A 14,148-nucleotide genomic window follows, 5' to 3' on the forward strand; every position below is an offset into this window, starting at 1 on the left:
AAGAACAATAAGACATAAGAACTTTAAGACATAATAAATTAAGAACTTTAGACATAGATGCTATCTAAACTTGATGGATCAGAAATAGAATGTCAGAAAATATTTTCAAAATCATCAACTATTAGACAATGTGAAGGCAATTATGATATAGCTATTAGCAGTTGAATTATGAGACTATGAATGAAGGAGGGGCATGCTGTATGTTAGCTAAATCTTTTACATTTGTGGGTTCACAAATTCAGAAGTTGGAGCTCTAAGAATATTTTTTTGGAGATTTTAATAATTACTAGAACAATTATAAGTAGAAGTAATTTAAAAGGTTATTGTTTTGGTGAGTGAACTTGGCAGGAGAACTTTTTTATTCTATGACATGCTCTTCTGTTAAGTTTGATTTTTTTTAAAACCATATGCTAAATAAAGGTACAAATGAATCATTGGGAGCATTTTTTCCATCACTAATGAACTTGTGTATCTTCTTTGGTCAGTTGTATCGCTTGTGCTGGGCTCTTCGGAATAGTACAGAGGAACGAATTGATTTAGATGCAGAAGAAATAAGGCATGAAGAAATTGACACAGTAGAGGAAGGTAATGTCTGACTTACATTTGTTTTTTTTTTTATTTTGTATGTTACTTTATTTATTTTGATTCATTGTACACAAATGGGGTACAAATTTTGTTTCTCCAGTTGTACACAAAGTAGAGTCACACTGTTTGTGTAATCATACGTGTACATATGGTAATGATGTTTGTCCAATTCTATTATCTTTCCTTCCCCCCAACCCTTTCCCACCACTCATTTTCCTCAATACAATCTATCCTTACTCCATTCTGGCCTTTTCCCAACCCCCATTATGTATCATCATCCACTTAACAGAGAAATCATTCAGCCTTTGGTTTTGGTGGGATTGGCTTATTTCACTTAGCATGATATTCCCCAACTCCACCCATTTGCCTGCAAATGCCATCATTTTATTTTTCTTTATGACTGAATAATATACTATTGTGTTGAGGGCCGTCTTGGACAAGATGGCGCCAGGCAGTGAGCCAAAGGACACTGGCTACCAAAATAAGGAAGTACCCAAAAAGGTTGCTTGCTGTTACTAGTTCCTTGGAGACTTATGACGTGTTAATGCCAGACTCTAGGATTGGCTATCTAATATCATGCCGTGCCTGGACAGCTTGTGATTCATATAGTGCTATGCTGACATTCCTCTACATGCTCTCCTGCATGAGAGAAAGCTTTGCTATAATTGGCTAATAAGCTAGGAGCCTGGGGAAGGAGAGAGGGAGAGAGAAGAAGGAAGATAGAGAGAGAACAAAGGAGACAGAGAAACAGGCAGGATGCAATAAATCTCATCAAACTAAAGATTAGTGGTGTCTCCTTTCTCCGCGCCAGTTCCGCTGGACGGAACAAGTGGTGGCCCGTACAGGGAACTTCTTTCTCCTTCTGTGTCCTCCCAGGTAAGTAACTTAAGGTAAGCTATAGGAAAACTAAGTAACTTAAGGTAAACTATAGGAAAACTGTAGGATAACCTCCCGGAAATCTCTGGCCAGAGTGTATAAGAGGGAGGTCACATAACCCTGGTAAAGGGAGGCCACCTAACCCGGTAAAAGGAGGTCTCATAACTCCAGAATGGGGTCACAAGTGTCAAAAAATCAAATGATAAGAATCATACAAGATGTACTTAAGGCTAATGGGACTGCCATAAAACGATCTACTGTAACAGCATATGTAACCACGCTGGCCAAGGTTAGTCCTTGGTTTTTGGAAGAGGGAGTCCTAAATATTCCACAATGGGAACTTCATAAAGAGGATCTTATCAAAGCAGAAAAGCAATCCCCGTTATCTAGAGGTACTTTTCCCATGTGGCAGCTCATTAAGGAATGTCTAACATCTGAGAAAGGCAGAATAAAAACTTTAGTAGAAGAAGGAAATATGTGTCTGGAAGAGATAAAGGAACAACTAAGTGTAACTTCTCATAAAGAGAAAGAAGAGGAGGAGGGGCTTACTGGGGAGGAATTAGAAAGAGCATCAGGGACATGGTTGCCCCCACCAGTTATGTCAGGAAGGAACACGAATCCCTTCCTGGAGGCAGCCGCTCCCCCCCCAAACAGCCTACCCCCTATATCCCCCAAGGTACCCTTGGGAGGAGTTAGCTCATGCTATAAATCAGATGAGTTTTTCACTGTGGGGAGAAGAAACCCCCATTAAGGAAACCTCAGCAGTCCCACAATTCTTCCCTGTGCTAGAGGACCGAAATAGGCAAAGATTCCACCAACCTCTGGATTTTAAAACAGTAAAAAATTTTAAGGAAGCAGTAGCTACGTATGGTCCACAGGCTCCATTTACAATTAGTATGTTGAAATCAGTATCAGGACTAAATCTAGTACTGGAAGATTGGAAAAGGACTAGGCAAAAATTTACAAGGTGTTACCTGCCCCATTCAAGCCGAAGGACAAACAGGGACTAAGAGGCTGGGTTTTCCAGAGGGGCCACTGAACCATTAAAGATAACATGGAAATCCAATAATCCTATCTGGGTCCCCCAGTGGCCCCTTTCTAAGAAAAAATAGAGGCAGCCCAGGAAATAGTTAGTCAACAATTAAAGGAATACCATATCATTCCTTCCACTTCCCCTTGAAATACGCCCATTTTTGTCATAAAAAAGAAGTCTGGGAAATGGTGACTCTTACAAGATCTGAGAGCCCGGTGCAACTGGATCTCCCCTCATTAGTTGCCATTCCAAAACATTATCATATCATCTCTATAGACATAAAAGATTGTTTCTTTTCCATTCCTGTGCATCCCGAGTGTGAAACTGAGGTATTGCATTTCCCCCCCACCATAGACTTATAGTGACCCTGCAGGTTTCCAATACCTCACCTTAAAGTGGGAGATTAATATTAGCAGCACAGAATACAAACAATATGCATCCCTAACCCAAATAGTCCCTATTAAGATATTAACTGTATTGTCTTAATAAACAGAGATGATGAATTTGATTATTATCTATAGCATAACCAATGGGTTTGAAATAATGAGTACAATGGTGGACAAAGAGGATGGGGAAGGGTGTTAGATATAATGTTAGTGAATATGAAGTGAATTTATAGATATACTATGTCATAGGAGTAGTGAAAGTGGAATTAAAAGAAATTGATTGTTAGCATGAGAAAAGGGAGAAAGATTCTCCAAGGAAACAGATAGATAAGAGGAAAATAGAGAGTGTGAGAAAAATAATAAAGAAAAAAGACTAAAGAAAAGTAAGACTAATAGTAGGCATAATATAAATAATCATAATAATACTACTAATAAAAAATTCTACAATAAAATTACACTATACTGTTCAAACCTTTTAGACTTCAGTAGCCTGATGCCTGACAGGTACTTGATAATGCTGTGCCCCTAGAGGGGAGCTGCCTGACTAGGGAAGGTGCCCTTCTGGTTGGTAATAATGTATGTCAGTGGGTATAGGTGACCCCACCTGTTGGTAGATCAGCTGACCAGCCACAGTACAAGTGCTAGACTGTGTGGAGTGTGGACTGGGCTGTGTCTGTGCTGGAGACTGAAGGCACTGGGTACCTAACATTTGGTTTTTATATAGGAACTCTCTGTATGGTTTGGTTTAGTGGTGAGATTTCTTTTTAATATTATGAAATTCAGCTTCAGAAAAAGCTATTCAACTTGTGGCAAACTGAAATTTTACAATTTTATCTTTTCTGCAAACAACCCAACTGGTTGTTACGTATGCAACCTCTTCTTTCATCTGCCTGTCCATCTATCTGTCCATCCATGATAATGCATGGCAGTTGCTAAAATGACAGTTACGTCTGTTCCTGTTTTTAGTTACATGTTGTTTACAACAAACTCATTTTGATTGATTTTGCTCAAGTATCTAGCCCACCTGCTCCTCAACCTTATTTCTCATTGTTTTTTTCCAATACATCCTTAAAACCAAGTAAGCAGGTTACTTCACTTTCCCCACATGCATCACACTCCCTAGAATATTTCTACCTCCTATACAAAAGAAAAAAAAAAACTATTCCTAAAATCTAAGTTTTGATTGCCCTTCACCATGGCTTTGTTTACCTCATGCTTTTTAAAACCACTGACAAAGTTTAGCATGTCAAGATGTATTGTCTTGAACGGCACACCAATTCTTTAGTTTTGGTTTAGCTTTTCCCAATTTAAGAAAGGATCAGTGTCTTCTATTTCTTTGGGCTGTTTATATCACTACTTCTGCATAAAACTGACATAATTTTCCCTTATTGTATTTGTTTTAGTGTTAAGATCAGTGTTCTCAGAATATATAAAGGTAGCAATTTTTTTATTTCATGAAAATATGTTAATAAAATTGGAATACCATCTCCATTGAAATTTTAATATTCTACCAGAAATAATATTAGGAATGAGACAGACATTATTACCCTATGTACATGTATGATTACATGAATGGTGTGAATCTACATCCTACTACCACAGAAACGAAAAGTTGCTTCCCATTTGTGTACAATGAATCAAAATGCAGTCTGTAAATGTAAAAAAAATATATATAAAAAAATGAAAAAATATTAGGGATTTCTGTGAGAGAGAGAGAGAGAGAGAGAGAGAGAGAGAGAGAGAGAGAGAGAGAGAGAGAGAGAAAGAGAATATGTGTGTGTGTGATGGAGAAAGCCACAGAAATGAACAGAGACCAAGGAAGACAAAAGAGAGAAGCTTCTGAACTACTGATCAACTTTATATAATGGCTCTAGAGTTTCCATTTCTTCATTAATCTATTCTGCATAGTTACATGTTTTTAGGATTGTGTCTATTTAGTACACATTTTAAATATATTAGCATAAGGTTATTCTATTTATTGTCTTTTTGATTTCTGCTGACTCTGTACTTGTATTTCATTTTAATTCCTAATATAATTTCTGTGATTTTTCATGATAAATCCCACTTTTATCTTCATTTCTATTCTTCTTCTTTAATATTTCATTACTTTCTGATTTCATTTGTGTATTTTCCCATTTACCTTATTGGAGTTTATTCTATTACGTATACTTGCTAACTTCAGTTGGGTATTGTTTCTTACTTTCTAATGTAAAAACGTCAGAAGGTTGTATACATTTCCCTCAAAGTAATGCTTTTGTTGCATGTGATAAATTTATTTTGTTAACTTTTCATTGTCACTTATTTCTAAGTATAGAAAGTATAATCTTACATTTATTATGATTTTTAAATTTTCCAATGCTGCAAAAATTGCTTTGTAAATAAGCATTTTTGTACATTTGCCAGTATACTGTTGGGACAGATTTTAAGAAATTTGTGGTAACAAAAATTCAATGTATTTTTCCTATATTTTCCAAATCCTACTTCTTTGTATTTAAATCATGATTTAAAAATATCACAAATATATCACAAATATGTTATAAATGCAGATGCATAAGGAAGCTTGCCCCTCACAATGAAATAGTAAGAAGGAAAAATTGTCTTGGGCTATGTGCACAGAGGGAGAAGGTAGGTTTATTTATGAAGATGTGTGATATTAATTCATTGGTATTTTACATGACACTCCTGTTTCCACACAGACTTGCTAACATAACACGTGTAACTTTAAAATTTTGCCTTTGATAGATTGGAACAGGCATTTTAGCATAGTTTTAATTTAAATTTCTCTTTTCCAAGTGATCTTAAGAACCATTTTTCTATTTTCTTTGAATGGTTTCTTCATCTCTCTAGAATGTTTACATGGGGAAATTGATGGACTTTTCCTATTTTTAGAAACCCAGTATACACTGTGGGTACTCATACCTATCTAAAACAACAAACCAATGTTTTCTCCAGGTTTTGCACATATTCTTACTTTGGTTACTGGATTTTACCATGCAAATTTTTCAATTTTTATATAGCCAAATTTAACTTCATTTTCTTCTGATTTCCTCTGACACTAATAAGTTATTATGAACATTCTTTATAGTCATCTGTAGAACATTTATCAGGGTTTCTCTTTTCCATGTTTTGTGATGATTTCTTCATCTCTTTCTGTTGTTTCAGATCATCCTGAGCAGTCTCGTGGATGTCTTAGGAAGGCATATGACTTATTCTGTGGTTTGCAGAAGACAGGGCCCAAACTGACCAAAGAGGAGGAAGAAGCCCTGAAGAAGAAATTGACAGATACGTCAGAAAAGCCCTTGTGGAGGACTATAATGAACATTAATGCCATTCTCCTGCTGTCTGTGGTAGTCTTTATCCACGGTTATTTTGCCTGACCTCTTTCTGAGCCACTAGAATATTGACTGGGCAAAGGATAATTTTGTTGATTTTCACTTTTAAGCTTTTTGTGTTGCAAAAGGGGGATAAGCAATTGGAAACTTATCTAATTAGATAATTTTAGACCTGAATTTTTTGTTTTTATTTTTTCTTTGTGTCAATTAGGTCTAAATTCTTTTTTCCAGTCACAATTTGATATATATTTAATATACATATTCACTTTCAAATTATTACCACAATCAAGTTAATGAATGCATCAATCAAGAGTTACCTCTTGTGCATTTGTGGTGATAACAATGAAGAACTATTCAGCACACTTCAAGTACACAAGAGTATTTTTAAGTGTGGTCACCATGTTGTACCTTCAATCCCCAGAATTTATTTATCTTATTTCTGAAAGTTTGAGATCTTTGATCAATAGCTCCCTATTTCAAGAGTTTTCTTGCCCTGCAGACTTTACATTCGGTGTCCATTGGACTTTATGTAAACTACCAATGAATTAGTGTCACACATCTGCATGAATAAGCCCACCTTCTTCCACTGTGCATATATTCCAGCACAATTTCTCCTGTTTACTATTTAACTGTGAAGGTCAATCTTCCTTATGCATCTGCATTTATAAATATTTGTAATGCAGTTGTGATTCTGACTTTTATATACTCCCACAAAGAAAATGAACATAAATATGACGATAGTGGATGAACTAACAAGTTCAGAGAAGCCCTTGTGGAGGACTATAATGAATTTTTCAATGCTGCAAAAATTGCTTTGTAAATAAGCATTTTTGTACATTTGCCAGTATACTGTTGGGACAGATTTTAAGAAATTTGTGGGAACAAAAAGTCAATGTATTTTCCACTAAAGACAAACCTTGTCTTCAGTGGAAATCTGTGCATTTCTAAACTGTCTTTTTAAACCATATAAGCAATCTCACTTCTACAAAGGTTGTGTGATTCACCTACGTTCACACAACGTGATAGTAGCATAGCTGGTCAGATCTCTCTATTTCCCAATTTTGACATCAAGTGACTACCCACAAAATCTCATAACCTATTTTGTATTGTGTGGGTCCCAGTATTTAACTATCACTGAGATTGAGCTAGATATATCATATTGAGGTTTTAAAAATATCTGTGGAATTACCATATAATTGATAAGCCACAGAATCCTGCTTTTTTAATTAAAAAAGAAAAATATCAAAAATGAATTTGCTTCTTTTTCTGCATAATGGTTATTTTATCTCTGATATACTAATTTTTTACATGTTTTTATTGGTTCATATTAATTATACTGAAAGGCAGGGTTCATTGTGGAAAATTTATGTACACATAGAAACATAATTTGATCAATTTCACCCCTCATTACCTCCTTCATACTCTTTACCTCTCTCCCCAATTCTCTTTTTTTTTACCCTAATGGTCCTCCTTCTATTTCATGATGTTCCTTTATTCCCTTTCTTTCCTCTTTAGTTTTCACATATGAGAGAAAACATTTGATACTTGTCATTCTGAGTTTGACTTATTTAATGCAACATTATGATCTTTAGTTCCATACATTTTCATGCAAATTTTATAATTTTGTTCTATATGGCAGAATAGAACTCCATTGTGTGTGTGTGTGTGTACGTATTTATACATCTCACATTTTCTTTATTTATTCACCTGTTGATGGATACGTAAGCTGATTCCATAACTTGGCTAATGTAAATTGTGCAGGGATAAACATGGCTATGCATGTATCTCTGTATTATGCTGACTTATAGTTCTTTTGGAATAATTCTGACAAGTGGTATAACTGGATCATATAGTAATTTTACTTTTAGCCTTTTTAGGCATCTCCATACTGATTTCCATAGAGGTTGTCCTAATTTACATACTCACCAGCAGGGCATAAGGATTCATTTTATCCTGTAGCATCGTGTCATCACCAGCACTTATTGTTTGTATTCTTTTTTTTTTTTTTTTGGTTGTATCTTTATTTTCTTTTATTTTTTTTTCTTTTATTTATTTTTTTATTGTATACAAATGGGATACATGTTGTTTCTCTATTTGTACATAGAGTCAAGGCATACCATTTGTGTAATCATACGTTTACATAGGGCAATGATGTTTTTTTTTTTTCCCTTCCCCCCCACCCCTCCCACCCCTCTTTTCCCTCTATACAGTCCTTCTTTCCTTCATTCTTACAGCTCTCCTTATCCCTAACCCTAAACCTAACCCTAAACCTAATGCTAACCCCTCCCACCCCCCATTATATGTCCTCATCCGCTTATCAGCGAGATCATTCGTCCTTTAGTTTTTTGAGATTGGCTTATCTCACTTAGCATGATATTCTCCAATTTCGACCATTTGCCTACAAATGCCATAATTTTATCATTCTTCATTGCGGAGTAATATTCCATTGTATAAATATGCCACAGTTTCTTTATCCATTCATCAACTGAAGGGCATCTAGGTTGGTTCCACAATCTGGCTATGGTGAATTGAGCAGCAATGAACATTGATGTGGCTGTATCTCTGTAGTATGCTGATTTTAAGTCCTTTGGGTATAGGCCAAGGAGTGGGATAGCTGGGTCAAATGGTGTTTCCATTCCAAGCTTTCTGAGGAATCTCCACACTGCTTTCCAGAGTGGCTGCACTAATTTGCAACCCCACCAGCAATGTATGAGTGTTCCTTTTTCACCACATCCTCGCCAACACCTATTGTTGCTTGTATTCTTGATAATCGCCATTCTAATTGGGGTGAGATGAAATCTTAGGGTAGTTTTGATTTGCATTTCCCTTATTACTAGGGATGTTGAACATTTTTTCATATATCTGTTGATTACTTGTACATCTTCTTCTGTGAAGTGTCTGTTCATTTCCTTAGCCCATTTGTTGATTGGTTTATTTGTATTCTTCGTGTAGAGTTTTTTGAGTTCTTTATAGATTCTGGAAATTAGCGCTCTATCTGAGGTATGGTTGGCAAAGATATTCTCCCACTCTGTAGGCTCTCTCTTCACATTGCTGATAGTTTCCTTTGCTGAGAGAAAGCTTTTTAGTTTGAATCTATCCCAGTTGTTGATTCTTGCTTTTATTTCTTGTGCTATGGGAGTCCTGTTAAGGAAGTCTGATCCTAAGCCAACAAGTTGAAGATTTGGACCTACTTTTTCTTCTATAAGATGCAGGGTCTCTGGTCTGATTCCGAGGTCCTTGATCCATTTTAAGTTGAGTTTTGTGTAGGGTGAGAGATAGGGGTTTAATTTCATTCTATTGCATATAGTTTTCCAGTTTTCCCAGCACCATTTGTTGAAGAGGCTATCTTTTCTCCATTGCATATTTTTGGAACCTTTGTCTAGTATGAGAAAATTGTATTTATTTGGGTTTGTGTCCATGTCCTCTATTCTGTACCATTGATCTACCTGTCTATTTTGGTACCAATACCATGCCGTTTTTGTTACTATTGCTTTGTAGTAGAGTTGAAGATCTGGTATTGCAATACCCCCTGCTTCGCTCTTGCTACTGAGGATTGCTTTAGCTATTCTAGGTTTTTTATTCTTCCAGATGAATTTCATAATTGCTTGCTCTATTTCTGCAAGGTACATCATTGGGATTTTAATTGGAATTGCATTGAATCTGTATAGCACTTTAGGTAGTATAGCCATTTTGACAATATTAATTCTGCCTATCCAGGAACATGGGAGATCTTTCCATCTTCTAAGGTTTTCTTGAATTTCTTTCTTTAGTGTTCTGTAGTTCTCATTGTAGAGGTCTTTCACCTCTTTTGTGAGATTGATTCCCAAGTATTTTATTTTTTTCGATGCTATTGTGAATGGGGTAGTTTTCCTAATTTCTCTTTCTGAAGATTCATCACTTATGTATAAAAATGCATTGGATTTATGAGCATCGATCTTGTAACCTGCTACTTTACTGAATTCACTTATGAGTTCTAAAAGTTTTCTGGTGGAATTTCCAGGTTCCTCTAAATATATAATCATGTCATCAGCGAACAGGGATAGTTTGAGTTCTTCTTTTCCTATTCGTATCCCTTTAATTTCTTTGGTTTGTCTGATTGCTCTGGCTAGAGTCTCAAGGATGATGTTGAATAGAAGCGGTGAAAGAGGGCATCCCTGCCTTGTTCCAGTTTTTAGGGGGAACGCTTTCAGTTTTTCACCATTTAGAATGATATTAGCCATGGGCTTAGCGTAGATTGCCTTTATAATGTTTAGGAATGTTCCCACTACCCCAATTTTTTCTAGTGTTTTGAGCACGAAGGGATGCTGTATTTTATCAAATACTTTTTCTGCATCTATTGAAATAATCATGTGATTCTTAACTTTAAGTCTGTTGATATGGTGAATGACATTTATTGATTTCCGAATGTTGAACCAACCTTGCATCCCTGGGATAAAACCCACTTGATCGTGGTGCACTATCTTTTTAATATATATTTGTATGCGATTTGCTAATATTTTGTTGAGAATTTTTGCATCGATGTTCATTAAGGATATTGGTCTGAAATTTTCTTTCCTCGATGTGTCTCTGTCTGGTTTAGGTATCAGGGTGATATTGGCTTCATAGAACGAGTTTGGGAGGGTTCCCTCCTCTTCTATTTCATGGAATAGTTTGAGGAGTATTGGAATGAGCTCTTCTTTAAAGGTTTTGTAGAACTCGGCTGAGAACCCATCTGGTCCTGGACTTTTCTTTGTTGGTAGGCTTTTGATAACCTCTTCTATTTCATTGCTTGAAATTGGTTTATTTAAGTTGTGTATGTCCTCCTCGTTCAGTTAAGGTAGTTCATATGTCTCTAGAAATTTGTTGATGTCTTCGAGGTTTTCTGTTTTGTTGGAGTATAGATTTTCGAAATAGCTTCTAATTATGTTTGTATTTCACTCGTGTCTGTTGTGATGTTTCCTTGTTCATTCCGAATTTTAGTAATTTGAGTTTTCTCCCTCTTTCTCTTTGTTAGTGTGGCTAAGGGTTTATCAATTTTATTTATTTTTTCAAAGAACCAACTATTTATTTTGTTAATTTTTCCAATTGTTTCTTTTGTTTCGATTTCGTTGATTTCGGCTCTGATTTTAACTATTTCCTGTCTTCTACTACTTTTGGTATTGGTCTGCTCTTCTTTTTCTAGTGCTTTGAGCTGTAGTGTTAAGTCGTTTATTTGTTGATTTCTACTTCTTTTGTTGAATGCACCCCATGAAATAAATCTTCCTCTAAGTACTGCTTTCATAGTGTCCCAGAGATTTTGATATGATGTGTCTTTGTTCTCGTTTACTTCTAAGAATTTTTTATTTCCCTCCTGATGTCTTCTGTTATCCATTCATCATATAATAGTGTATTATTTAATCTCCAGGTATTGGAGAAGTTTCTGTTTTTTATTCTGTCATTTATTTCTAATTTCAATCCATTATGATCTGAGAGAGTACAAGGTAGTATCTCTATCTTCTTGTATTTGCTAACAGTAGCTTTGTGGCATAAAATATGGTCTATTTTAGAGAAGGATCCGTGTGCTGCTGAGAAGAAAGTGTATTCGTTCTTTGTTGGATGGTATATTCTATATATGTCTGTTAAGTCTAAATTGTTGATTGTGTTGTTGAGATCTATAGTTTCTTTATTCAATTTTTGTTTGGACGATCTATCCAGTGGTGAGAGAGGTGTGTTAAAATCACCTAGTATTAGTGTGTTGTGGTCTATTTGATTTCTGGAATTGAGAAGGATTTGTTTGACGTACGTGGATGAGTCAATGTTCGGGGCATAGATATTTATGATTGTTATGTCTTGCTGATTTATGCTTCCCTTAAGCAGCATGTAATGTCCTTCTTTATCCCTTCTGACTAGTTTTGGTTTGAAGTCCACATTATCTGAAATGAGGATGGATACTCCAGCTTTTTTGCTGTGTCCGTGTGCATGGTATGTTTTTCCCCATCCTTTCACCTTTAGTCTATGGGTGTCTCTTTCTATGAGATGAGTCTCTTGCAGGCAGCATATGTTGGATTTTTCTTTTTAATCCAATCTGCCAGTCTGTGTCTTTTGATTGATGAATTCAGGCCATTAACATTCAGCGTTATTATTGTGATATGATTTGTATTCCCAGTCATTTGACTCATATTCGTTTTTGACATGATTTGGTTTCTCCTTTATTTGGCTATTCCTTTAGGCTAGCGCCTCCTGTTGCTGATTTGCATCGTTGTTTTTCATCTCTTCCTCATGGAATATTTTGCTGAGAATGTTCTGTAATGCTGGCTTTCTTTTTGTAAATCCCTTTAGCTTTTGTTTATCATGGAAGGATCTTATTTCATCGTCAAATTTGAAGGTAAGTTTTGCTGGGTATAAGATTCTTGGTTGCCATCCGTTTTCTTTCAGGGCTTGGTAAATGTTGTTCCAGGCCCTTCTAGCTTTTAGGGTCTGGATTGAAAAATCTGCTGATATTCTTATTGGTTTCCCTCTGAATGTAATTTGATTCTTTTCTCTCACGGCCTTTAAAATTCTGTCTTTATTTTGTATGTTAGGTATTTTCATAATAATGTGCCTTGGTGTGGGTCTGTTGTAATTTTGTATGTTTGGAGTTCTATAAGCCTCTTGTACTTGGTTTTCCATTTCATTCTTCAGATTTGGGAAATTTTCTGTTATTATTTCATTGAATAGATTGTTCATTCCTTTGGTTTGTTTCTCTAAGCCTTCCTCAATCCCAATAATTCTTAAATTTGGCCTTGTCATGATATCCCATAATTCTTGTAGATTCTGTTCGTGATTTCTTACCATCTTTTCTGTTTGGCCAACTTTGCTTTCAAGATTAAATAATTTGTCTTCAATGTCTGAGGTTCTGTCTTCCAGGTGTTCTATCCTATTGGTTATGCTTTCTATGGAGTTTTTAACTTGGTTTATTGTTTCCTTCATTTCCTGGATTTCTGTTTGTTTTTTTTTCAGTATCTCTAACTCTTTATTGAAATGATCTCTTGCTTCCCGTATTTGGTCTTTTAACTGTTGATTGGTGCGATCATTTAATGCCTGCATTTGCTCTTTCATCTCCTCCTTCAATGCCTGCATTTGCTCTTTTTTCTCCTCATTAGCTTCCCTGATCGTTTTAATTACGTACATTCTGAACTCCCTTTCTGACATTTCTTCTGCTGTGCTGTCATTGGGTTTTATTGATGTAGTATCTAGGTTTGTTTGGGACATTTTCTTCCCTTGTTTTCTCATATCGGTCAGCTGTCAGTGGGACCCTGAGATATTGCAGTTTTCCGCTATTGGCTTATAGTGTCCCGGTAGATTTCCAGTGTATCACCTCCCAGCCTTCAGTAGCCTGATGTCTTGGAGGAATCTGATAATGCAGCGCATTCGAAGAAAACTGCCCTTAGCCCCCTACTGGTTCCATGGTTTGGAGCTGGCTCTGTGCAGAAAGGCTCTCACTGTGGGCCTGCACCGTGCAGCTGGCCTTGTGGGAGGAGCCCACTGCCGGAGTGTGGAAGGCTACCTTGGGAAGACTCTAACTGCCCTGCCCGGCTCCGATAAGCCACCTCTATCTGGGCCTGCCACCCGGGCTGAGCTTTACCCAGTGGGCAGACTCACCCGTGGCTCTATTTCAGTCCGAGTCTCTCAATGCCTCCCCTTCTTAACTCCTGGGTTCTGGAGCGACTGGGGGTGCAGTCTCCCTCTAGGCCACCATCTTGGATCACCCCATGAAGAGAGCCTGCAGCTGGAGTGGGCAGAGCTGCCTGAAGAGGTCTCTGGCTGCCCTGCCCTGATCCCAGTGGCTGCTTGCGGATCGAAGCTCTCCATTGTTTTGGGGGCTTGTGGCTGCTTCTATTTAGAAAGCCTCTCACTGGGTGGTCTGCTCCGAGAAGCTAGTCTTGAAAGGCACCTCCCACCACAGGGGTCCAGGCTACTTGGGGAAGTCTCTGGCTGC

The 14,148-nt window shown here is 36.8% G+C and overlaps 1 protein-coding gene across 2 annotated transcripts in view; it reads left to right on the forward strand.

Moving 5' to 3' along the window:
- The window catches only part of LOC124990932 (solute carrier family 5 member 4-like), a 58,926-nt gene extending 52,648 nt beyond the window's left edge, over positions 1-6,278 (forward strand). Inside the window, exons 14-16 of one of the 2 annotated variants that reach the window (XM_047561483.1) lie at positions 486-590; positions 1,045-1,086; positions 6,057-6,278. In XM_047561483.1, the coding sequence (XP_047417439.1) occupies positions 486-590; positions 1,045-1,086; positions 6,057-6,257 (348 nt within the window). In that variant the 3' untranslated portion in view covers positions 6,258-6,278. Of the gene's footprint in view, positions 1-485; positions 591-1,044; positions 1,087-6,042 lie in introns of both variants that reach the window. The other variant, XM_047561482.1, reaches the window with a different exon arrangement.
- The last annotated feature ends 7,870 nt before the right edge of the window (positions 6,279-14,148 follow it).

The sequence above is a fragment of the Sciurus carolinensis genome, chromosome 8 (assembly GCF_902686445.1).
Source record: "Sciurus carolinensis chromosome 8, mSciCar1.2, whole genome shotgun sequence".
Lineage (NCBI taxonomy): Eukaryota > Metazoa > Chordata > Mammalia > Rodentia > Sciuridae > Sciurus > Sciurus carolinensis.